This window comes from Poecilia reticulata, chromosome 14, assembly GCF_904066995.2.
Source record: "Poecilia reticulata chromosome 14, P_reticulata-male-v2, whole genome shotgun sequence".
Classification (NCBI taxonomy): domain Eukaryota; kingdom Metazoa; phylum Chordata; class Actinopteri; order Cyprinodontiformes; family Poeciliidae; genus Poecilia; species Poecilia reticulata.
This window is the reverse complement of record NC_088843.1, coordinates 22306641-22334219: the sequence shown is the minus strand read 5'-3', so window position 1 is coordinate 22334219 and position 27579 is coordinate 22306641. Positions and strand designations below refer to the sequence as shown.

At 45.9% G+C, this 27579-nt stretch overlaps 1 protein-coding gene across 1 annotated transcript in view; it reads left to right on the top strand.

Moving 5' to 3' along the window:
• Positions 1–3635: 3635 nt before the first annotated feature.
• The window catches only part of tlcd3a (TLC domain containing 3A), a 51011-nt gene continuing 27067 nt past the window's right edge, over positions 3636–27579 (top strand). Inside the window, exons 1-2 of the mRNA XM_008428609.3 lie at positions 3636–3987; positions 26861–26947. Coding sequence (XP_008426831.1) covers positions 3866–3987; positions 26861–26947 — 209 coding nt within the window. The 5' untranslated portion in view covers positions 3636–3865. The remainder of the gene's footprint in view (positions 3988–26860; positions 26948–27579) is intronic.

Sequence of the window (27579 nt, the reverse complement as noted above, 5' to 3'; positions counted from 1 at the left end):
TAGGATCATGGAGCGGTATGTTTTTTAATGACTTGTCATGTGAACAAACTTACAGTATTCATGTGTGTTTTTAATTGCATTTCTTATTTAATAGAAACAGTAATTGATACCTTGTGTTTTTCAGCATTAGCGAGAAGCTTGAGCTTGAGCTCATACTATCATTTTTAGCGAGAAGCTCCTAATGTTGAAAAATGATAGGATCAGCTGCTTAGTTCAATTATAGGATCCCATGATGAGCTCAGCAGTTTGCTAATTGCTACTGGCTAGCCTGTAGGAGCTGAGTGGGGGAGGAGCTGGGTCTCGAAGGCGTGGTTAGGTTGCCATGGAGATTAAAGAATTTACTAAACATGCATGAAAGAATCAAAGCAACACTGCAGGTTTGTTTTTGATGAGGGAAAAACATTAAAACATGACGGAAAGATCAAAAAAGTCGATTTTACATGATACTGGCCCTTTAAGGCGTAGCTATGGAGACGAGGGTGTCTGGCTGGGGAACCTCTGGGTTTCATCTTTTCTTTTTTGCTGATGATGTGGTTCTGTTGTCGTCTTTATGCCTCTCAGTCTGAACCCAGGCCTGTTTAGTTTTTGCCTTACGTCTAGAAAAACATCTGGAGTCAGATTTCCGTCATGGAAACTATACATACAGGTAAACAGGAAGAGCAAACGTCTTATTTTGTAAAAAAATATATAACGATGTGAATATGTAGAGGAAGTCTTTGGTGCTTGTAGAATAATGGCTTGTTGTTTGTTCAGATGATTTGTGTTCTTGACAGAAAGCTGATGTTCTCACCACAGTGATCACTCTGACCTTTGATGAATGTATTTCCTGTTCAAACCGCAGCATTCAAACATGGCAGAGCAACATTGATTTGCTGCTTATTGCATGTTGATGGAGTCTTCCTCCTCTAATGACCCCGGACTGAAAGATAAAATGTCTGCAGCGGTTTAGTTTCTGAGGAAACGCGACTCTATCATGTTGGTGGCAATAATGAATCTTAAGGAAGTATCAAGTAACAAATTCCAGTTTATTATCCGCCGGGTTTATTGCTCTTATCTGGAGCTGCTCCTTGTAGTTCCTGTTGCTAAATGGTCATAAAAAGATATGTTCTAATAAAATAAAAAACCAGACCTTTTTCCTGTCTCTGTGACTGCTTTTTATTCATCTTAACACTAATGAGGACAATGAGAATCGTTTATAGGGTAAAAAATGACCACTTTGTTTTTAAACCAATCAAAGACATTTGACGATGCTGTAACTAAAAGAAGGTATATACTGGCATTACAGCTTCAGATTAAAATTTTTCTTATCAGATGCTTTATTGAATCTCAAGTGATTAAACAGACTGAAAGAAACTATTAGGGAGCGATAATCTTGTTACATAACTGTGAACAGAGTAAAGTTAATATTTGCTTTATTCCATCCAGTTTACACCTGCCGTCAAAACCTGATTACAGTGGACATCTGTCTATTCACAGACAAAATTTACTCAAAATTATTCACAGAAAATCTGTGGATATTTGAAGCTCGGCAGGACAAATGCAGCTTGGGCAGATTCTACTGGTATTGATCCAAAATATCGATAATATCGACCAAGACTAACCTGTAGATCCATACTTTAGTTTCAGATTCACTCTTGAGCTTTTTTTCTTTTGCATTGCGGTTTCTCCACTCTACCTCAAAAACGATTTTGTTTTGATTTGCTTTTCAGCCATGATAAGTGGAATATTGACTGACATTCTGATGTTTATTTAGGATTTTGATGCTGGAACCTGACAAAATGTAATGCCTTTTGTTACCGGTTTCTCAATTATCGACTCCATGTTGTTTTTACTACTTTTTATTTTTGTGTTTTTATGATTCAAAGCACTTTGAACTGCATTGTTGCTAAAATGTTCTGTACAAGGGAACTTTATTGATTAATATATGAGACTTGAATAACAGGATCTGGATTTTAACACATTAAGTTTGATTAATTAATTTCCTAGATTTTAGTGCACTAAAAATTTTAAAGTAATAGTTGCTATTTCTGAGCCAGAACTTTTGTATTTCTATGTTTCTGGTACACCCGTAAATCTGTCACACAAGGTCTGATTTACCTGGTTTAGCTGGATGTTTTCAGCTTTACCTGGTGTGGTTGGTAATATTTAACTTTAAACTCAGTTTGGTGCATTATCAGCTGTCCAGTTTCTCTTGGTGTTGAGCAGAAAGCAGCTGTTAACCTATTGGAGCACTTAACATCAGGAAGGAGTTTCTACACATTAAACCAGTTTAAAAGGTGACGTTCCCTCTGTCATTGTTTTCTCATGGATTTTATCCAGAGCCGGCCCAAGCAGCATGCGAACGAAGCAGCTGCTTAGAGCCCCAACGCCACCAGGAGGCCCCAAGAGCAGTTTTACACACATTCTACACTTTCTGTTCCAAAAGATGTAAAACTTGAATTTTCCTGTAAATTCAGTGTTTGTCTGCAGGTGTTCCATTTAAATAGTTACATTGATTTTAACATGCCACACTTAAATACCACTCTGCATTTCAAAATGCCAATTAATTAGAGCATCCCTGCTTGTTTGCTACTCCTGCAGGTTAAAATCAACAACAAAAGTAACACCGGTATGATGTACACTGCAAAAAACACAATCTTAACCTGATTTCATCACTAACAGTTATCATGGATCCATTGGATTCAGGTAAAGGAATAATTAGAATATCAGACATCTCTGTTTCGGCTTCATATATTTTCTTTTAATCATTAACATCCCTTCTGTTGAGGCAGCAAATCCAACCTCATCAGTACTGCTGAGATTTACAGTCAAAAATAAAATCTTCATGGTTATAGACAACTTGCACTGCCCCCATGTGGTTAAAAGGAGAACTACTACATGTTTACAATAGAATAGAAATATGCTTCCAAATGCAACAGCAGAAAAAGAGACAGGCAATCAAAGCATGTAAATTCAGACAAAGATATATATTAAAACATATAAAAACAGAATAAAAGCAACATACTGAACAGTAAGGGCAAAAATTCTACATAAATATTGCTTATAAAATAAAATGACTCCCAATCCAGTGGAATGTGCAACTTAGAATGTTAATTTAAAAAATGAGAAAATGTGTATATTTGAGCATTAAAAAGACAGACTATTTACAATAAATGACAGTAACAACAGTGGAACAGCAGAGATATTCAGAAATCAGCATTAATGTTATAATGTTATTTAGAATATGTAAAAGCCAAGATGTGTACATATAGTGTTTTTTTACTTAATCATAAACTGTTACAAATATACTGAAATACCAGTAGTCAATAAATTACTGAAGTATGGGTAAACAAGTAACTGGTAAAAAGGTCCCCTGAGTTCTGAGTAAAGGACCTGATTGTGAGACTTAATATTTAAAAAATAAAGTAATCAGACAGACATGAATTCAAATTGTCATATTAAAAATGAATAAAAGTAACATAATTACAGATTAGTAATTTTAAGCAGAAGAAGCACTTTTCCAAATCAGTCCATCCATCTATTCATCCACTGAATGTCAAGGTAAACATTTGACATGTTAACACCGCAACTCTTCAAAGTAAAAGCATTTTCGGCCGTGCTTTTATTGTGCTGGTCCCCTGAGCGGAAGTGGAGTGTAAGCGTTAGATAAGGAGCTCAGCATCGACTCCGCTGCTGCTGCTGCTGCGCTTCTCTTCACTGTGACTGTGCGGAGATGTTAGACCGTTCCCGGTGAAAAAGCACCGAAGCTCTGCCCCGTGGAAATGCCTCACCGCCGCAGGCTGTAACCGAGCGGGATTCGCGGACAGCCGAGCGGGGCAGAGAAGGCCAGGTCTCCGGGACAGGTTGGGAGGAAAACACCGGCAGGATGTGGCAAGTTTTAGCATGCGGGGCTGTAGTTTTCCCCGGTCTTTTCTTCGTCTTCAGGAAGATTCTGCCCGCTGTGTTCAAACACTGGACCGATGCCGACGTGGTTCTGGTCAGCGAGAGGTAATGTGACTCGGTTCGGTTCGGCTGTTTTCGGAACGTCTTGGCTGATTATCGGGGTTTAAGCTAGTAACGGTCGCCCTCATCCAGTTAGCTGGCTGCGCTGCTGCACTTTCTTCCCTCGGCAGAGGAAATGTTCCTAAAACGGGAATATTTCATCCTGCCGCGGGGTTTTCCTGCTCCTGCCGAGGTTTAGTTGGCTTTTTGCTCACTGGACGCATTATTACATAAATGTCACCGCGCATCCAAACTATGGGTCCCTGCAGGGAAAAAAGCAAAGTGTGAGAAACGTCTTGGTTCTGGGTTTACATGGGAATGTTGATGGGATTAGGTCACATGTAGACTGGGATTATTCTCCTACAGACCGGGATTACACTCCAACATTTTATAGAATAATAAATTGGGCTGGGAAATATATCTGTAAACTTATTTGCCCCGTTATATACTCATTTTTCTTCCTTCCATTTCTCAGTTATCCTTCCTTCCATCTGGTCTTTTTTCCTTCCTTCCTCCTTCCCTTTCCTTCCTTTTTTCTACCATTGTTTCCCTCCTTGCTCCTATTTGTTTTCTTGTTTTATAAATCCTTATTTTCTGCCATTTTTCTTTGTTTCTACCTCATTTCGTTCTTAGTCTTCTACCTTTAAGTCCCTTTTTCTGTCATCTTTCCTTTTTTAAATCCTTATTTCTACCTACTTTCCTTTATTTTGTTTCTTCCAACTTTCCGTTCCTTGTTTCTACCTCTTTGCATTCTTTGTTTCCTACCTTCTTTCCTTGCTTATTAAACAGTTTCCTTCCTTGTTGCTTTCATCCTTTCCTTTCCTGTGTCCTCCCTCTCTCACACAGTTTTGTCAGGTCAGAGGTTAGACCTCGCTCCCCAATGATGTCACCAACAGGAAGTATGACATCATACCCAACTGGGCCACTCTTCACCTCCAGACTGGAAACCAGCAGGATTTTCTAACTGCTGCTGAGCTTTTACTGTCTAGCGATAATCCTCACCAACCAAAACAATGGCCACGTTGGAAATGTTTCCATCAGCAGTTCCAACATGTTCAGTGTAAATATTGGCTTTAGTCTTCATGATTCCTCCTTTTAGTTCATGGATAGCCAGATTCAGTTGATTACAAGAAGCTCTGAAAATATAAAGTAATACAGGACGATGGCAGACGGATTGACCAATAGGGAGTAAAACTGGGCTGACACCAATGTTTGTGGCCATCTTGATGCTGATGGAGAAGGGATGATGTTGGTCATGTTGTTGTTTTGGTCATGTGATCGGGATGCACCAATAAATTGATTGGCCGATATGTCTGAACCGATTTTCTTAAATTTGGGAGATTGGAGATTGGCGGTCTGCTGACGTTGTGTAGTCGTATAGCGTCTTTGTGTGAAAAGTTGCTATATTTAGCAACTTTCCAGAAAATAAAAATCTGTATCGGCCAAAATTGTAAGGTCAGACTATTTAGAGATCGGTGATCAGTCGGTTCTCGCCTCCTATTGTTGGTGTTCTGTGTTAGCGCTGTGGTTGTTTTTTTTTTTTTACTCCTTGAGAAATGTTATTGATTAGTTTTTTGTTAATTTCTTGAATATCATCAAATTGGCGTGTCATCTTTCCTGTTTTATCCTCAGTTTTCACATTGTTGTGTTTTTTTTAGCAGTTATGAGTCATGGTGGGGAAACCTTAAACTGCTGCTGTGCCAGTTACTCAGCAGACTGTTGCTAGGTAACCAGAGTTGGGGAGGGGAGACCAGCTGCTTATTACCCAGCAGGTTGTTGCTAGGTAACCAAAGAGTGACTGATTCCACCAAGGTAGCTAAGCTAGCTGTAAGAGATTGACCAGCTAAAATCTGTACGCTTCCTTCATCTCCCAGAATGCCGTGCGGTTTTGGATCAGAGCTCAGTGAATATTCTAGAATATTTTATCAGATAAATTATCTATTGATATTGATCACATGTCTTTGGTGATAGATATTGTTATTGATTTGTTGTCCGGCTCTGGTGCAAACTAACGACTACATTAGGATTGGGTGCTTATCGTATAGTTTATCATGATGAATTTCTTGCTACGATAAGAATTTTGATTTATCATTGTCATAAATTCCAATTAATAAAACCTCCTAACCTGTTCATATGATCAGATTGATAGTTTTGCTTTTTCTCCTCTGATGAATAGAAGCGCCAATAATTCTGAAAATACAGTCACCACGTGCAATTTAGTGATGCAAATCACACTTTTTTACACATTACAGAGGATCATCTCTGTCACAGTTATTATCCAATTGTTGACCTTATTTTAACGTAAGATTGTGATTAATTGATTTATTGCTTATTGTGACAGGTTAGCTGTTTATTTCTGGGGAGTTAAATTTGTCTTAAGGAGTTCCCTAAACGTAAACGGTTCCCTCCTCAGTGATGGTTGCTGTTTGTAGTGAGCCGGGTCAGCGGGACAATCATTTCTGCTGTCAGTCCGGTTAATCCTGAACCCTGTTAGTGAGCAACGCTTCAGCTCATTTCCTAATGCTCAGCCAGCGGAGAGACTGGCCGGATCAGCATTCACGCCCCAGGGGAAGACGCCCTGTTCATCCGCCACAGAAACAATGTCTATTATTCCTCAGAGGAGAAATCCAGGAATCATTTCTGATATTTCCTCAATGTAGTTTAGCTTCAGATCACCAATAATGCTGATATCAGGCAAAAATAACCTGAGGAAATGCAAGCAGCACTTTTCAAATACAGCAGGTCTGATGTGAAAAAATGTGAAGAATTTACTGCTCCTTCAACATAAAGTACAATAGAAATTTTCAGCAGCAAAGGGCCACACAGTCAAAGCAAATAGACTCACAGAAAGATAAGAAAATAAGATATGTAAAAGTAGAATACAGAGCAAAACACTGTACAGAAAAGGTCAAAATTTAAAGGTAAATATGGTGGTTATAAAAACAATAAGTAGGTTCATTTAAAAATATGCATTAGTGGTGAGCATTTATCTCATGATTTACCATTTAGTACAGTAAACTTTATTAGACTTTTGATTTTTTTTACTGTCACGATAAATTCCAATTAATAATGTTTAAAATATTCCTAAACAGTCTGTATTGTTGGTATTTTTATTGTCTCCACTGTTCATGGTGTATATCAATTTCAATAAGTTTGAAAATTAAATACTTACTGTGTGCAGATTAGGGACACACATCAAAAAAATTTTAACAAGCTTCCACAAGAAATGTTTTATAAATGGGAACATTTGTTTGTGAAGCTTTAATATCTGTGACACGCAGTCACAGTCATGGTTATCTAAAAAAGATGTAATAAATGAGACTTATCACCAATTTTATCATAATTAGGACTGACATTATAAAAACCTTCATGGACGATAAAGTGTCCCTGAAGTTATTGTGATAAACAGATTATTGTTTTTAGACCATTTTCCAGAATTATGATAATGGCTTGATAATGCAAGAACACATTGTCAAAGATTAATAAACTTTAGATTCTTATGAACATTTAACACTGGAACTGGAAGACATTTTAAATATCCAAAACAACAGAAACAACAAATACAATGAACTATGAAGTCTCTTAAACAAGATTATCCTTCAAAAACAGAAGATACTAAAGACCAAAGTTCAAGGCTGAAGACTTTTATCATCCAGTTTTTTGTACAAAGAAAATAGAAAAATAATCATACAGATGAAATTATTGATACTTGTTTTAATTTATCATAAGATTAATTTATTGTCCAAAACAGCATTTACATTTTTTAAAAAAATGAATCCTCCAGCCCTGTAAGTGGCACTAGACATGTGATATAAAGTATTCGCATAAAACCTCCACAGGAAGTTGGTAGCAAACGCAAAAGAAGAACAACAAATTGCAGCTGAAGTCCTGGTCCAGCTTCTTTATGGAGATAATAAGTTTGTGATAATAAGTTTGGCTCCGTTTTGTTTGGCGTGTAAACACAAAGTGATGAGTTTGTCTGAGTGATGCAGAAGAAACTCCAACAAGAGTCACATTACCAGCATTATGCAACCTGATTACTACAGCTGGGCTGGAGGCACGGTGGGCCGGCTCCAGTTACCGTCCCGACAGCCACGGTATCACCTTCTGTTAAATGTGTCTTAATGGCTTCAATGTGACACCAACACAAAGCAGTGAAGGAGGGAAACTAGAGGAAAATTATAACTTCTTTTTAAAAAAGTTTGAAAAAAATGTTTTGAAGCAAATAAAATCTGAAAAAATATCAGAAAAATAATTTCTAAAACAAAATAAAATCTTAAGAAAATAAAATCGGAAAGAAAATTCCTAAATAAAAAATTAATCTAAAAAAAATAAAATGTGAAAAAATAAAATCTGAAAAAATAATTTGACAAATTAAAATGTGATAAAATAAGAACTGAAAATAATTTGAAAGAAAATAACATTTTAACAATGGCTAACTGCATATATTTCATTATTGAAAACACATTATGAATTATCTTCAAAACATTTTTGACTAAGGAGTTTTAAAAAGTTTTATTTTTGAAATGCATTTTCCGATTCCAGGGTTTCCCCCAGTGTATTATAGGCCTGGCGGCCCGCCATGCTTTACTAGCACCACCGCCAGGCTAAGCCTTTCTTTCTTTTTTATTTTTTTTTAGGGGGAAAAAAAAAATCGCCTTTTTTTTAAGCCGGATAGTAAGTGTTTCTGTTGCTACGAGCGTTTCACTATCAGAGCAGATTTATTCCTAAAAGATATGTTTGTAGAAGATATGTTTAGTTTATGCATTTAAAGCGGGACCAATCACACCGCTGGCCTCTGCTCGTTGCCTCGCGCGCTGCAGCAGCTGGATGTCTAAAGTTTACCTCAGCGCGGATCCCGCTTCTCCTTTCATTCGAACTGGACACAGGCTGACCGCTATGGATATTTACATCAACCCATCAACCCCCTGTGAGGAATTATGATTAGTTTTGAGGAGTTATTGATTAAGGTCAGAGTTAAAACCCCACCGAGTTAGCTCTGGTAGCGCAGCTCTACGTGAAACGCAGGAATAATTTGTAGTCGCGCTTTCAGACGTGCATTGAGGAGCGGTGAGAATGATGTATATTTGTGAACAAAACATTATGCGGTGTTTCCATCTCAACACGCTGCACAGCGTTTGGCCTGTCTTCCCTATAAAGTTTAGGTCTGTGTTCCTGGTTACCCGGTGCGTTAGTGGTTAACGACCCAGCGATGAGTGATTACTCATCGTGCAGGTTTAACCCGGTGAGGAGCTTTCGCGCTCTCCTTGCAGTCACGCATCACGCTGATTTTATATTATTTTATTATTATTACTAGTATTTTTTTCCATTACACTAAGCACCAAATCGTATCAAATGTTTTGCCCACTTAGTCAGACAGTGCCACTGCACATCTGAAAAACACGTCCAGAAACTCGACCAACCAAAATAGTTTGTGTCCCCTTGTTAAAAACTCAGCAGACACGAAATGAAAGCTACTAAAGCCACATTAGCAGCATTGAATTAAATCTCCCATTTGTTGCACATCTCTGCATAGTGCAGCGGATTACCACATCATGCAGGGCCGGTCAAAGGGTGTATGAGGCCTGGAGCAGAATATGACTTAGGGGCCCCTTTTGTTGCTAAAAGCATCAGCACCTCTAACAGCTTCTGTGTTAGATTTAGTGAAATCTAGGACAGGGGGAGTAGTTTAACTGGGAAACCTAAAAAGCAATGGATCATAACTGCAGTTTACTAATTTCTATTTGTGAACAAACAGAGCTGAAACTCAAAGATTAAACTCTGCATCAGATTGTAGCTGTGCACAAACCTATCTGACTATGAATATTGTTCTTTGAACTTCTACAAAGAAAACTTGCCAGCTCCTTAAAATCTTACATATAAATGTTAAATAATGTAGTCTTTTAATTTATATATGCTGAAACCATTATGTCAGATTTAGCAGCAATAATAATCTTGATAAACAAATGCTACATTTATATATCTGTGGTCTATGTTAAAATATTAGCATTTATGGGGCCCCAGAAGCCCTGGGAGGCCTGATGGAGCCACTGATTTAATTTGGATTTAACAGAAGTAAACATAATTGATATTTATTTTAATTGTATTTTTTGATTAGTTGTTTTTGAGACTGGTTGTGGGTGACAATGTTTTCCCATAACATATAATCACCCAGTGATATTTTTACTTTTATTGTCTACTTAACATCTTTTAATACAAAAACACTGTGGACCGCCGGTGGACCACCTCGGCGCTCGACCACCGGGCTTAGCAAGTTTTCTGGGGGAAACCCTGGATTCAAATATTTATTTTTGAAACATCCTTTACTTGCAATAATAACATTGCAACAAATTTCTCACCTTTCTCACTAATTAAAAAGTTGACTCAGTAAATCATCTTCACTCTTTGGTATTTCTGGAGTAAGTTTGTGGTTTTGTGAATAACAATAATTTTTTTTGCCTTTTTGAAGAACTGGACATAAAACGAACTGGTTCAGATCACAATTGAGTGAATCGATGAACTGTTTAGTCGATCTCATTTATTCTCCTTCCATCGATCAAGAAGTGCTTCAACATAAACAAGATCATCAACATCATTTCCTGTTTTCTAACTGATTAACCGCTGCTCAGGCACTCAGCGATGTGGCAACATCCATTTATCAGACTATGTGGTTCTAATGTAGAGACACTTCCTATTCCGGTCCTGGAGGATTGGAACCGGCTCAAGTACCAAGCTTTGGGCTTTGCTGGACTGAGCAGCAGCAGCAGCCTATAGGAAGGAAACACTGAGGTAGCCCGGCCTGACACAGCAGGAGCATAAAGCCGGGCATTTCTCCTTTTCCCTCTTCGCTCTGCTCACCCCATCGACCTCAGAGTTTCGTCAGCAGGGGGGGTTACTGGCGGACACAATGAATGAACGGCAGACTGTGTGAAATCTGGGTCTTGTGACACGGCGTGCAGCCACACAGTCAGAGCAGCAGCCTGACTGGAGGGGAAATGTTTGGCCATATTCCCTTCCTCCAGTCTGTGGTTTCAACCAGCAACTTTTAGGGTTTTCTTCTTCAAAATGAGCAAAACTGAACTGAAAACCTGTCTTCTTGGAAAACAACTTACCGTATTTTCCGCACTATAAGACGCACCTAAAAACCTTCAATTTCCTCAAAAGCCGACAGTGCGCCTTATAATCCGGTGCGCCTTATATATGGACCAATATTGAGCCACAACAGGTCTAGCAACTATGGTAAGCAGCTGCCGACTACATTTTCCCCCGTAGAAGAAGTGCGCGGTGCATGCTGGGATAGTTGTCAGAACGCTGGTTTGTTAATAAAGTTTGATAATGCATTTAAAGCCATGGGGGGGGGGATGTGGGCGGAACGAAGTCGTGATGTAGGCGGGAGGAGGTAGCAACGAGGTCATAAAGTGGGCGGCACATGTTCAACACGGGGTCGTAACGTGGGCGGAAGGATATCAAAATGAGATCAGAACGTGGGCGGAACAAAGTCGTGATGTAGGCGGGAGGAGGTAGCAATGATGTCATAACGAGGGCGGCACCAGTTCAACACAAAGTCGTAACGTGGGCGGAACGAGCTCAAAATGAGATCAGAACGTGGGCGGAACGAAGTCGTGATGTAGGCGGGAGTAGGTAGCAATGATGTCATAACGTGGGCGGCACCAGTTCAACACTACGTCGTAATGTGGACGGAACGAGATAAAAATGAGCTCAGAACGTGGGCGGAACGAAGTTTATGTGGGCGGAATGAGGTGGCAACGAGGTCAGAACGTGGGCGGCACGAGTTCAACACGAGATTGTAGCGTGGGCGGAAGGAGATCAAATTGAGATCAGAACGTGGGCGGAACGAAGTCGTGAGGTAGGCGGGAGGAGGTAACAATGATGTCATAACGTGGGCGGCACCAGTTCAACACAAAGTCGTAATGTGGACGGAAGGAGAACAAAATTAGGTCAGAACGTGGGCGGAACAAAGTCGTGATGTAGGCGGGATGAGGTAGCAATGATGTCATAACGTGTGCGGCACCAGTTCAACACTACGTCATAACATGGACGGAACGAGATCAAAATGAGGTCAGAACGTGGGCGGAACGAAGTTGATGTGGGCGGGATGAGGTAGCAACGAGGTCAGAACGTGGGCGGCACAAGGTCATAACGTGGACGGAAGAGATCAAAATGAGATCAGAACGTGGGCGGAACAAAGTCGTGATGTGGACGGGATGAGGTAGCAATGATGTCTTAACGTGGGTGGCACGAGTTCAACATTACATCGTAATGTGGGCGGAACAAGATCAAAATGAGGTCAGAACGTGGTCGGAACGAAGTTGATGTGAGCGGGATGAGGTGGCAACAAGGTCAGAACGTGGGAGGCACGAGTTCAACACTACGTCGTAATGTGGGCGGAACGAGATCAAAATGAGGTCAGAACGTGGGCGGAACGAAGTTGATGTGGGCGGGATGAGGTGGAAACGAGGTCATAACGTGGGCGGCACGAGTACAACACTACGTCGTAATGTGGGCGGAACGAAGTTGATGTGGGCGGGATGAGGTAGCAACGAGGTCAGAACGTGGGCGGCACAAGGTCAGAACGTGGGCGGAACGAAGTTGTGATGTAGGCGGGAGGAGGTAGCAATAATGTCATAACGTGGGCGGCACCAGTTCAACACAAAGTCGTAACGTGGACGGAACGAGAAAAAAATGAGGTCAGAGCGTGGGCAGAACAAAGACGTGATGAAGGCGGGATGAAGTAGCAACGAGGGTATAACGTGGGCGGCACCGTGTTCAGCACGGGGTCGTCACGTGGGCGGAAATGATAAAAATGAGGTCAGAACCTGGTCGGAACGAAGTTTATGTGGGCAGGATGAGGTGGCAACAAGGTCAGAACGTGGGATGCACGAGTTAAACACGAGATTGTAGCGTGGGCGGAAGGAGATCAAATTGAGATCAGAACGTGGGCGGAACGAAGCCGTGATGTAGGCAGGAGGATGTAGCAATGATGTCATAACGTGGGCGGCACCAGTTCAACACAAAGTCGTAACGTGGACGGAAGGAGAACAAAATGAGGTCGGAACGTGGGCGGAACAAAGTCGTGATGTAGGCGGGAAGAGGTAGCAATGATGTCATAACGTGGGCGGCACCAGTTCAACACTACGTCGTAACGTGGACGGAACGAGATCAAAATGAGGTCAGAACGTGGGCGGAACGAAGTTGATGTGGGCGGGATGAGGTAGCAACGAGGTCAGAACGTGGGCGGCACAAGGTCATAACGTGGACGGAAGAGATCAAAATGAGATCAGAACGTGGGCGGAACAAAGTCGTGATGTGGGCGGGATGAGATAGCAATGATGTCTTAACGTGGGTGGCACGAGTTCAGCATTACGTCGTAATGTGGGCGGAACGAGATCAAAATGATGTCAGAACGTAGGCGGAACGAAGACGTGATTTGTGCGGGATGAGGTAGCAACGAGGTCAGAACGTGGGCTGCACAAGTTCAACACAAGATGGTAACGTGGGCGGAACGAGATCAATATGAAGTTAAAACGTGGGCGGAACGAAGTAGTGATGTGGGTGGAACAAGTTAGCAACGAGGTCAGAACGTGGGCGGAACGAAGCTGTGATGTAGGCGGGAGGAGGTAGCAACGAGGTCATAACGTGGGTGGCACATGTTCAACACGGGGTCGTAACGTGGGCGGAAATGATAAAAATGAGGTCAGAACGTGGTCGGAACGAAGTTGATGTGGGCGGGATGAGGTGGCAACGAGGTCAGAACGTGGGAGGCACGAGTTCAACACTATGTCGTAATGTGGGCGGAACGAGATCAAAATGAGGTCAGAACGTGGGCGGAACGAAGTTGATGTGGGCGGGATGAGGTGGCAACGAGGTCATAACGTGGGCGGCACCAGTTCAACACAATGTAGTAACATGGACGGAACGAGAACAAAATGAGGTCAGAACGTGGGCAGAATAAATTCGTGATGTAGGCGGGATGAGGTAGCAATGATGTCATAACGTGGGCGGCACCAGTTCAACACTACGTCGTAACATGGACGGAACGAGATCAAAATGAGATCAGAGCGTGGGCGGAACAAAGTCGTGATGTGGGCGGGATGAGGTGGCAACGAGGTCAGAACGTGGGCGGCACAAGTTCAACAATAGTTTGTAACGTGGGCGGAACGAGATAAAAATGAGATCAGAACGTGGGCGGAACGAAGTCGTGATGTGGGCGGGAGGAGGTAGCAACGAGGTCAGAACGTGGGCGGCACCAGTTTAACAGTACATTGTAACGTAGGCGGAACAAGATCAAAATGAGGTCAGAGTCTGGGCGGAACGAAGTTGTGATGTGGGTGGGATGAGGTAGCAACGAAGTCAGAACACGGGCGGCACGAGTACAACACGAGATTGTAGCTTGGGCGGAAGGAGATCAAATTGAGATCAGAACGTGGGCGGAACGAAGTCGTGATGAAGGCGGGAGGAGGTAGCAATGATGTCAACGTGGGCGGCACCAGTTCAACACAAAGCCGTAACGTGGACGGAACGAGAACAAATGAGGTCAGAACGTGGGCGGAACGAAGTTGATGTGGGCGGGATGAGGTAGCAGCGAGGTCATAACGTGGGCGGCACAAGGTCATAACGCGTGGGCGGAAGAGATCAAAATGAGGTAAGAACGTGGGCGGAACAAAGTTGATGTGGGCGGGATGAGGTAGCAACGAGGTCAGAATGTGGGCGGCACAAGGTCGTGATGTGGGCGGGATGAGGTAGCAATGATGTCTTAACGTGGGCGGCACGTGTTCAACACGGGGTCGTAACGTGGGCGGAAATTATAAAAATGAGGTCCGAATGTGGTCGGAACGAAGTTGATGTGGGCGGGACGAGGTGGCAACGAGGTCAGAACGTGGGCAGCACAAGGTGATAACGTGGACTGAAGAGATCAAAATGAGATCAGAATGTGGGCGGAACGAAGTTGATCAGGGCGGGATGAGGTGGCAACGAGGTCAGAACGTGGGGCGGCACGAGTTCAACATGAGATTGTAGTTCAATACTACGTCGTAACGTGGACGGAACGAGATCAAAATGAGGTCAGAACGTGGGCGGGGTCAACACGAGATCGTAGCGTGGGCGGAAGGAGATCAAATTGAGATCAGAACGTGGGCGGAACGAAGTTGTGATGTAGGCGGGAGGAGGTAGCAATAATGTCATAACGTGGGCGGCACCAGTTCAACACAAAGTCGTAACGTGGACGGAACGAGAAAAAAATGAGGTCAGAGCGTGGGCAGAACAAAGACGTGATGAAGGCGGGATGAAGTAGCAACGAGGTCAGAACGTGGGCGGCACAAGGTCATAACGTGGGCGGAAGAGATCAAAATGAGATCAGAACGTGGGCGGCAGGAGTTCAACATTACGTCGTAATGTGGGCGGAACGAGATCAAAATGATGTCAGAACATGGGCGGAACGGAGACGTGATTCGTGCGGGATGAGGTAGCAACGAGGTCAGAACGTGGGCTGCACCAGTTCAACACAAGATGGTAACGTAGGCGGAACGAAGTAGTGATGTGGGCGGAACAAGTTAGCAACGAGGTCAGAACGTGGGTGGAACGAAGCCGTGATGTAGGCGGGAGGAGGTAGCAATGAGGTCATAACGTGGTCGGCACGTGTTCAACACTGGGTCGTAACGTGGGCGGAAATGATAAAAATGAGGTCAGAACGTGGTCGGAACGAAGTTGATGTGGGTGGGATGAGGTAGCAATGATGTCATAACGTGGGCTGCACCAGTTCAACACTACGTCGTAACGTAGGCGGAACAAGATCAAAATGAGGTCAGAGTCTGGGCGGAACGAAGTCGTCATGTGGGCGGGATGAGGTAGCAACGAGGTCAGAACGCGGGCGGCACAAGTACAACACGAGATTGTAGCGTGGGCGGAAGGAGATCAAATTGAGATCAAAACGTGGGCGGAACGAAGTCGTGATGTAGGCGGGAGGAGGTAGCAATGATGTCATAACGTGGGCGGCACCAGTTCAACACAAAGTCGTAACATGGACGGAACGAGAACAAAATGAGGTCAGAACGTTGGCGGAACAAAGCCGTGATGTAGGCGGGATGAGGTAGCAATGATGTCATAATGTGGGCGGCACCAGTTCAACACACAGTCGTAACGTGGACGGAACGAGAACAAAATGAGGTCAGAATGTGGGCGGAACGAAGTTGATGTGGGCGGGATGATGTAGCAACGAGGTCAGAACGTGGACGGCACAAGGTCATAACGTGGGCGGAAGAGATCAAAATGAGATCAGAACGTGGGCGGAACAAAGTCGTGATGTGGGCGGGACGAGGTGGCAACGAGGTCGGAATGTGGGCGGCACGAGTTCAACATTACGTCGTAATGTGGGCGGAACGAGATCAAAAGGATGTCAGAACATGGGCGGAACGTAGACGTGATTTGTGCGGGATGAGGTAGCAACGAGGTCAGAACGTGAGCTGCACCAGTTCAACACAAGATGGTAACGTGGGCAGAACGAAGTAGTGATGCGGGCGGAACAAGTTAGCAAGGAGGTCAGAACGTGGGCGGAACGAAGCCGTGATGTAGGCGGGAGGAGGTAGCAACGAGGTCATAACGTGGGCGGCACGTGTTCAACACTGGGTCGTAACGTGGGCGGAAATGATAAAAATGAGGTCAGAACGTGGGCGGAACGAAGTTTATGTGGGCGGAATGAGGTGGCAACGAGGTCAGAACGTGGGCGGCACGAGTTCAACACGAGATTGTAGCGTGGGCGGAAGGAGATCAAATTGAGATCAGAACGTGGGCGGAACGAAGTCGTGAGGTAGGCGGGAGGAGGTAACAATGATGTCATAACGTGGGCGGCACCAGTTCAACACAAAGTCGTAATGTGGACGGAAGGAGAACAAAATTAGGTCAGAACGTGGGCGGAACAAAGTCGTGATGTAGGCGGGATGAGGTAGCAATGATGTCATAACGTGTGCGGCACCAGTTCAACACTACGTCATAACATGGACGGAACGAGATCAAAATGAGGTCAGAACGTGGGCGGAACGAAGTTGATGTGGGCGGGATGAGGTAGCAACGAGGTCAGAACGTGGGCGGCACAAGGTCATAACGTGGACGGAAGAGATCAAAATGAGATCAGAACGTGGGCGGAACAAAGTCGTGATGTGGACGGGATGAGGTAGCAATGATGTCTTAACGTGGGTGGCACAAGTTCAACATTACATCGTAATGTGGGCGGAACAAGATCAAAATGAGGTCAGAACGTGGTCGGAACGAAGTTGATGTGAGCGGGATGAGGTGGCAACAAGGTCAGAACGTGGGAGGCACGAGTTCAACACTACGTCGTAATGTGGGCGGAACGAGATCAAAATGAGGTCAGAACGTGGGCGGAACGAAGTTGATGTGGGCGGGATGAGGTGGAAACGAGGTCATAACGTGGGCGGCACGAGTACAACACTACGTCGTAATGTGGGCGGAACGAAGTTGATGTGGGCGGGATGAGGTAGCAACGAGGTCAGAACGTGGGCGGCACAAGGTCATAACTTGGGTGGAACAAAGTCGTGATGTGGGCGAGATGAGGTAGCAATGATGTCTTAACGTGGGCGGCACGAGTTCAACATTACGTCGTAATGTGGGCGGAAAGAGATCAAAATGATCTCAGAATGAAGACGTGACTTGTGCGGGATGAGGTAGCAACGAGGGTATAACGTGGGCGGCACCGTGTTCAGCACGGGGTCGTCACGTGGGCGGAAATGATAAAAATGAGGTCAGAACCTGGTCGGAACGAAGTTTATGTGGGCAGGATGAGGTGGCAACAAGGTCAGAACGTGGGATGCACGAGTTAAACACGAGATTGTAGCGTGGGCGGAAGGAGATCAAATTGAGATCAGAACGTGGGCGGAACGAAGCCGTGATGTAGGCAGGAGGATGTAGCAATGATGTCATAACGTGGGCGGCACCAGTTCAACACAAAGTCGTAACGTGGACGGAAGGAGAACAAAATGAGGTCGGAACGTGGGCGGAACAAAGTCGTGATGTAGGCGGGAAGAGGTAGCAATGATGTCATAACGTGGGCGGCACCAGTTCAACACTACGTCGTAACGTGGACGGAACGAGATCAAAATGAGGTCAGAACGTGGGCGGAACGAAGTTGATGTGGGCGGGATGAGGTAGCAACGAGGTCAGAACGTGGGCGGCACAAGGTCATAACGTGGACGGAAGAGATCAAAATGAGATCAGAACGTGGGCGGAACAAAGTCGTGATGTGGGCGGGATGAGATAGCAATGATGTCTTAACGTGGGTGGCACGAGTTCAGCATTACGTCGTAATGTGGGCGGAACGAGATCAAAATGATGTCAGAACGTAGGCGGAACGAAGACGTGATTTGTGCGGGATGAGGTAGCAACGAGGTCAGAACGTGGGCTGCACAAGTTCAACACAAGATGGTAACGTGGGCGGAACGAGATCAATATGAAGTTAAAACGTGGGCGGAACGAAGTAGTGATGTGGGTGGAACAAGTTAGCAACGAGGTCAGAACGTGGGCGGAACGAAGCTGTGATGTAGGCGGGAGGAGGTAGCAACGAGGTCATAACGTGGGTGGCACATGTTCAACACGGGGTCGTAACGTGGGCGGAAATGATAAAAATGAGGTCAGAACGTGGTCGGAACGAAGTTGATGTGGCGGGATGAGGTGGCAACGAGGTCAGAACGTGGGAGGCACGAGTTCAACACTATGTCGTAATGTGGGCGGAACGAGATCAAAATGAGGTCAGAACGTGGGCGGAACGAAGTTGATGTGGGCGGGATGAGGTGGCAACGAGGTCATAACGTGGGCGGCACCAGTTCAACACAATGTAGTAACATGGACGGAACGAGAACAAAATGAGGTCAGAACGTGGGCAGAATAAATTCGTGATGTAGGCGGGATGAGGTAGCAATGATGTCATAACGTGGGCGGCACCAGTTCAACACTACGTCGTAACATGGACGGAACGAGATCAAAATGAGATCAGAGCGTGGGCGGAACAAAGTCGTGATGTGGGCGGGATGAGGTGGCAACGAGGTCAGAACGTGGGCGGCACAAGTTCAACAATAGTTTGTAACGTGGGCGGAACGAGATAAAAATGAGATCAGAACGTGGGCGGAACGAAGTCGTGATGTGGGCGGGAGGAGGTAGCAACGAGGTCAGAACGTGGGCGGCACCAGTTTAACAGTACATTGTAACGTAGGCGGAACAAGATCAAAATGAGGTCAGAGTCTGGGCGGAACGAAGTTGTGATGTGGGTGGGATGAGGTAGCAACGAAGTCAGAACACGGGCGGCACGAGTACAACACGAGATTGTAGCTTGGGCGGAAGGAGATCAAATTGAGATCAGAACGTGGGCGGAACGAAGTCGTGATGAAGGCGGGAGGAGGTAGCAATGATGTCAACGTGGGCGGCACCAGTTCAACACAAAGCCGTAACGTGGACGGAACGAGAACAAAATGAGGTCAGAACGTGGGCGGAACGAAGTTGATGTGGGCGGGATGAGGTAGCAGCGAGGTCATAACGTGGGCGGCACAAGGTCATAACGCGTGGGCGGAAGAGATCAAAATGAGGTAAGAACGTGGGCGGAACAAAGTTGATGTGGGCGGGATGAGGTAGCAACGAGGTCAGAATGTGGGCGGCACAAGGTCGTGATGTGGGCGGGATGAGGTAGCAATGATGTCTTAACGTGGGCGGCACGTGTTCAACACGGGGTCGTAACGTGGGCGGAAATTATAAAAATGAGGTCCGAATGTGGTCGGAACGAAGTTGATGTGGGCGGGACGAGGTGGCAACGAGGTCAGAACGTGGGCAGCACAAGGTGATAACGTGGACTGAAGAGATCAAAATGAGATCAGAATGTGGGCGGAACGAAGTTGATCAGGGCGGGATGAGGTGGCAACGAGGTCAGAACGTGGGGCGGCACGAGTTCAACATGAGATTGTAGTTCAATACTACGTCGTAACGTGGACGGAACGAGATCAAAATGAGGTCAGAACGTGGGCGGGGTCAACACGAGATCGTAGCGTGGGCGGAAGGAGATCAAATTGAGATCAGAACGTGGGCGGAACGAAGTTGTGATGTAGGCGGGAGGAGGTAGCAATAATGTCATAACGTGGGCGGCACCAGTTCAACACAAAGTCGTAACGTGGACGGAACGAGAAAAAAATGAGGTCAGAGCGTGGGCAGAACAAAGACGTGATGAAGGCGGGATGAAGTAGCAACGAGGGTATAACGTGGGCGGCACCGTGTTCAGCACGGGGTCGTCACGTGGGCGGAAATGATAAAAATGAGGTCAGAACCTGGTCGGAACGAAGTTTATGTGGGCAGGATGAGGTGGCAACAAGGTCAGAACGTGGGATGCACGAGTTAAACACGAGATTGTAGCGTGGGCGGAAGGAGATCAAATTGAGATCAGAACGTGGGCGGAACGAAGCCGTGATGTAGGCAGGAGGATGTAGCAATGATGTCATAACGTGGGCGGCACCAGTTCAACACAAAGTCGTAACGTGGACGGAAGGAGAACAAAATGAGGTCGGAACGTGGGCGGAACAAAGTCGTGATGTAGGCGGGAAGAGGTAGCAATGATGTCATAACGTGGGCGGCACCAGTTCAACACTACGTCGTAACGTGGACGGAACGAGATCAAAATGAGGTCAGAACGTGGGCGGAACGAAGTTGATGTGGGCGGGATGAGGTAGCAACGAGGTCAGAACGTGGGCGGCACAAGGTCATAACGTGGACGGAAGAGATCAAAATGAGATCAGAACGTGGGCGGAACAAAGTCGTGATGTGGGCGGGATGAGATAGCAATGATGTCTTAACGTGGGTGGCACGAGTTCAGCATTACGTCGTAATGTGGGCGGAACGAGATCAAAATGATGTCAGAACGTAGGCGGAACGAAGACGTGATTTGTGCGGGATGAGGTAGCAACGAGGTCAGAACGTGGGCTGCACAAGTTCAACACAAGATGGTAACGTGGGCGGAACGAGATCAATATGAAGTTAAAACGTGGGCGGAACGAAGTAGTGATGTGGGTGGAACAAGTTAGCAACGAGGTCAGAACGTGGGCGGAACGAAGCTGTGATGTAGGCGGGAGGAGGTAGCAACGAGGTCATAACGTGGGTGGCACATGTTCAACACGGGGTCGTAACGTGGGCGGAAATGATAAAAATGAGGTCAGAACGTGGTCGGAACGAAGTTGATGTGGGCGGGATGAGGTGGCAACGAGGTCAGAACGTGGGAGGCACGAGTTCAACACTATGTCGTAATGTGGGCGGAACGAGATCAAAATGAGGTCAGAACGTGGCGGAACGAAGTTGATGTGGGCGGGATGAGGTGGCAACGAGGTCATAACGTGGGCGGCACCAGTTCAACAAATGTAGTAACATGGACGGAACGAGAACAAAATGAGGTCAGAACGTGGGCAGAATAAATTCGTGATGTAGGCGGGATGAGGTAGCAATGATGTCATAACGTGGGCGCACCAGTTCAACACTACGTCGTAACATGGACGGAACGAGATCAAAATGAGATCAGAGCGTGGGCGGAACAAAGTCGTGATGTGGGCGGGATGAGGTGGCAACGAGGTCAGAACGTGGGCGGCACAAGTTCAACAATAGTTTGTAACGTGGGCGGAACGAGATAAAAATGAGATCAGAACGTGGGCGGAACGAAGTCGTGATGTGGGCGGAGAGGTAGCAACGAGGTCAGAACGTGGGCGCACCAGTTTAACAGTACATTGTAACGTAGGCGGAACAAGATCAAAATGAGGTCAGAGTCTGGGCGGAACGAAGTTGTGATGTGGTGGGATGAGGTAGCAACGAAGTCAGAACACGGGCGGCACGAGTACAACACGAGATTGTAGCTTGGGCGGAAGGAGATCAAATTGAGATCAGAACGTGGGCGGAACGAAGTCGTGATGAAGGCGGGAGGAGGTAGCAATGAGTCAACGTGGGCGCACCAGTTCAACACAAAGCCGTAACGTGGACGGAACGAGAACAAATGAGGTCAGAACGTGGGCGGAACGAAGTTGATGTGGGCGGGATGAGGTAGCAGCGAGGTCATAACGTGGGCGGCACAAGGTCATAACGCGTGGGCGGAAGAGATCAAAATGAGGTAAGAACGTGGGCGGAACAAAGTTGATGTGGGCGGGATGAGGTAGCAACGAGGTCAGAATGTGGGCGGCACAAGGTCGTGATGTGGGCGGGATGAGGTAGCAATGATGTCTTAACGTGGGCGGCACGTGTTCAACACGGGGTCGTAACGTGGGCGGAAATTATAAAAATGAGGTCCGAATGTGGTCGGAACGAAGTTGATGTGGGCGGGACGAGGTGGCAACGAGGTCAGAACGTGGGCAGCACAAGGTGATAACGTGGACTGAAGAGATCAAAATGAGATCAGAATGTGGGCGGAACGAAGTTTGATCAGGGCGGGATGAGGTGGCAACGAGGTCAGAACGTGGGGCGGCACGAGTTCAACATGAGATTGTAGTTCAATACTACGTCGTAACGTGGACGGAACGAGATCAAAATGAGGTCAGAACGTGGGCGGGGTCAACACGAGATCGTAGCGTGGGCGGAAGGAGATCAAATTGAGATCAGAAGTGGGCGGAACGAAGTTGTGATGTAGGCGGGAGGAGGTAGCAATAATGTCATAACGTGGGCGGCACCAGTTCAACACAAAGTCGTAACGTGGACGGAACGAGAAAAAAATGAGGTCAGAGCGTGGGCAGAACAAAGACGTGATGAAGGCGGGATGAGTAGCAACGAGGTCAGAAGTGGGCGGCACAAGGTTCATAACGTGGGCGAAGAGATCAAAATGAGATCAGACGTGGGCGGCAGGAGTTAACATTAGTCGTAATGTGGGGGAACGAGATCAAAATGATGTCAGAACATGGGCGGAACGGGACGTGATTCGTGCGGGATGGGTAGCACGAGGTCAGAACGTGGGCTGCACCAGTTCAACACAAGATGGTAAGTAGGCGGAACGAAGTAGTGATGTGGGCGGAACAAGTTAGCAACGAGGTCAGAACGTGGGTGGAACGAAGCCGTGATGTAGGCGGGAGGAGGTAGCAATGAGGTCATAACGTGGTCGGCACGTGTTCAACACTGGTCGTAACGTGGGCGGAAATGATAAAAATGAGGTCAGAACGTGGTCGGAACGAAGTTGATGTGGGTGGGATGAGGTAGCAATGATGTCATAACGTGGGCTGCACCAGTTCAACACTACGTCGTAACGTAGGCGGACAAGATAAAATGAGGTCAGAGTCTGGGCGGAACGAAGTCGTCATGTGGGCGGGATGAGGTAGCAACGAGGTCAGAACGCGGGCGGCACAAGTACAACACGAGATTGTAGCGTGGGCGGAAGGAGATCAAATTGAGATCAAAACGTGGGCGGAACGAAGTCGTGATGTAGGCGGGAGGAGGTAGCAATGATGTCATAACGTGGGCGGCACCAGTTCAACACAAAGTCGTAACATGGACGGAACGAGAACAAAATGAGGTCAGAACGTTGGCGGAACAAAGCCGTGATGTAGGCGGGATGAGGTAGCAATGATGTCATAATGTGGGCGGCACCAGTTCAACACACAGTCGTAACGTGGACGGAACGAGAACAAAATGAGGTCAGAATGTGGGCGGAACGAAGTTGATGTGGGCGGGATGATGTAGCAACGAGGTCAGAACGTGGACGGCACAAGGTCATAACGTGGGCGGAAGAGATCAAAATGAGATCAGAACGTGGGCGGAACAAAGTCGTGATGTGGGCGGGACGAGGTGGCAACGAGGTCGGAATGTGGGCGGCACGAGTTCAACATTACGTCGTAATGTGGGCGGAACGAGATCAAAAGGATGTCAGAACATGGGCGGAACGTAGACGTGATTTGTGCGGGATGAGGTAGCAACGAGGTCAGAACGTGAGCTGCACCAGTTCAACACAAGATGGTAACGTGGGCAGAACGAAGTAGTGATGCGGGCGGAACAAGTTAGCAAGGAGGTCAGAACGTGGGCGGAACGAAGCCGTGATGTAGGCGGGAGGAGGTAGCAACGAGGTCATAACGTGGGCGGCACGTGTTCAACACTGGGTCGTAACGTGGGCGGAAATGATAAAAATGAGGTCAGAACGTGGTCGGAACGAAGTTGATGTGGGTGGGATGAGGTAGCAATGAGGTCAGAACGCGGGCGGCACGAGTACAACACGAGATTGTAGCGTGGGCGGAAGGAGATCAAAATGAGATCAGAACGTAGGCGGAACGAAGTTGTGATGTGGGCAGGATGACGTAGCAATGATGTCATAACGTGGGCGGCACGAGTTCAACACTACGTCGTGACGTGGACGGAACGTGATCAAAATGAGGTCAGAACGTGGGCGGAACGAAGTTGATGTGGGCGGGATGAGGTAGCAACGAGGTCAGAACGTGTTGTGCGGCACAAGGTCATAACGTGGGCGTAACGAGATCAAAATTATGTCAGACCGTGGGCGTAACGAAGTTGTGATTTGTGCTGGATGAGGTAGCAACGAGGTCAGAACGTGGGCTGCACCAGTTCAACACAAGATCGTAACGTGGGCGGAATGAGAGCAAAATGAGGTCAGAACTTGGGCGGAACGAAGTAGTGATGTGGGCGGAAAAAGATAGCAAAGAGCTCAGAACGTGGGCGGCACGAGTTCAACCCACGGTCGTAATGTGGGCGGAACAAGATCAAAATGACGTCATAATGTGGGAAGGACGACTTCAAAATGAGGTCAGAAGGTGGGCGGAACAATGCCGTAATGTGGGCGGGATGAGGTAGCAACGAGGTCATAACGTGGGCGGCACAAAGTTAAAACGTGGGCGGAAAACTTTAGCAACGAGGTCATAAGGTGGGCGGAACAAGTTAGCAACGAGGTAACAACTTGCGCGGGACGAATTCAATACGAGGTCGTAACGTGGGCGGAACGAGATCAAAATTCGGACGGACACATTAAGCAATGAGGTTATAAGGTGGGTGGAATTAGGTTGCAACGTGGGCGGAACGAAGTCGTAAGGTGGATGTAACGAGGCAACAATAGGGTCGTAATGTGGGCGGATCGAGGTAGCAACAAGGTGTTAACGTGGGCGGAACGAGACAGTAATGGGGTCGTGATGTGGGCTGAACGAGGTAGCAACGTGGTCGTATTGGGGGCGGAAAGAGGTTGTAAAATTATGAGGACTCAAACACAAAAATTATACATCCTTCCATCCTTCTATTTTCTTCCGCTTTATTCGGGGTCGGGTCACGGGGGAAGCAGCTTCAGAAGGGAGGCCCAGACTTCTCTGTCCCCAGCCACTTCTTCCTGCTCCTCAGGTAGAATCCCAAGGCGTTCCCAGGACAGCCGAGAGATATAGTCCCTCCAGCGTGTTCTGTGTCTTTCCTGGGCTCTCCTCCCGGTGGAACGTGCCCGGAACACCTCACCAGGGAGGCGTCCTGACCAGATGCCAGAGCCACCTCAACTGGCTACTGTCTACGTGGAGGAGCATCGGCTCAACTCTGAGTACCTCCCGGATGACCGAGCTTCTCACCCTATCTCTAAGGGAGAGCCCAGCCACCCTACGGAGGAAACCCATTTCGGCCACTTGTATCCGGGAGAGGGGCCAAAGGAGTCGGGTGCAGTGTGGGATGGGCGGTAGCCGAGGGAGGAGTCCCTAGCGGTCTGATCCTCGGTTGCAGAAGCTGGCCCTTGGGAAATTATATAACCTTTTTTCTTATTAAAAGAACTTTTTCTTGGAATATTAAGGTGTTTTTCTATTACAGTTGTTTATAACCTGCTAATATTATGACTATTCTATTAAAAATAATAATAAATTAGCAAGTATTTCATTGTACAAGACATGGATGTTGGAAATAAAAACCGCTTTTGTAATGTTTTCTGTAATTTGTAGAAAAAATATTTTGAAAGGAAAGTGAGAAAAAAAGCTCTTATCTAAATGTGAGATTTAATTTAAACTGTACCAGTAAATCCAGTTCCCCTCATCAATATGCGTTTGTTATACACATCCATCAGAGGAAATCATTATTCAACAAAGTGTTGTGTAAACGGAGCTATTACAGCTCCAGAGCGGGGGGTGGGGGGGATTAAATGAAATGTTTTCAGATTTTAAAGGAGCTTAGTGTCGGTGCTGCCAAGCTGGAGCGTCGCCAGCAGCAGAGCCGGTCCCAGCTGAAGCTCCCATTCACAGCCTGGTGATGTAACCAGAGGTCCCACTCCGGCATCACCCGCCTTCATCCTGCTGCTCTGTCCCTTCATCGCTGGCTTCCCAGAGGTCACAGAGCTGGTTAAAGACGCAACTTCTCTTGGGTCACCGCTCTGGGCAAAGAGGGAGGAAACTAGTGACGCTAATCCCACCGTGCTATGCTATGCTTTGCTACTTTATGCTACGCTAAGAGTGGCCTACAACTTGACCTCTGTCCACTTTATGAAGCTGTGGTTACAGAAGTGCAGCACATCAGTCCCCATTATATTCAAAAGCTGTGTTCATATTTCTGAAGATTTCCCTGAGTTTTAATGTTTGTACCATAAATGTGTAAAATCTTGTGGCACCTGGAGCTCATCCATCCTGCAGGATCCCAGAGGAAAACTTCCTGTTTTCTGATTCCTCTGTTATAAACTGACTGATTAATATCATATTAAACGCTGGTTATTTATTGACAGTTTACCTGCTGCTTGTTCAGATTCTATGAACTTTGACCCAGAAAACGTGAACCGTTAGAAATGTTCTGATGCATAGACGTTCCCTGGAGGCCATCTTGTCTGGAGCAGTAATCATTATTAAAGTTATAATTTTTTCAGGTAATTATGATAATGAATCCATGTCTTTCTTTGCAGGCTGGTGTCCTCCATCCACGCTGTCATGGCAACAACAGCGGGGATCATCGTCGTTTCCTCATGCAGCAACAACATCATTTATGACAGGTCAGATTTTATTCTTATAGCCCTTGTAGCTCAAATAAAATTTTCTTCCAGCATGTTTTAGTGGGACTGTTTGGAGACATTATAAGCTGTAAATATCTTACATTCAACACTTGGCTTTACTTTGGATAAACAAATGATAACAGCTAGTCTGAGAGAAACTGTTTTTAAAAACCTTTTGTCTGCACATAGAGTAGTAATAATAGTTTTTATTTAATAAGAACAATTGCCGTTTTAATTTCAATAGATACACTTGAGTTTATTTCCTTTAGTTTCTTTGTCTTTGTTTAGTTCCATCATTCATTCATTCTTTGTTTCTTTCTTACTGTCTTTTCTCATTTCTCTTGCTTTCTCAAGATAGAACATTGAACATATTCGGATTTTAATAAAAAAGATTAAAGTTATTGACACCCTTCCTAATAACCAGTGGATAATAATCACCAATCAAAGCCGGTAACACTTTATTTGAAGGGTTGTGCATAAGACTGGAGTTGAATTCTGGCAGCTGAAGGTGGAACAGCTTTTCCTGCTCTCTCCCGTCCTTACTGATAACTTTGCTTGTGAATTATTTTTAAAGTCACAATTTTTATGGTTTTATTCACATTATCGACATCATAACTGGATTACTTCAAACC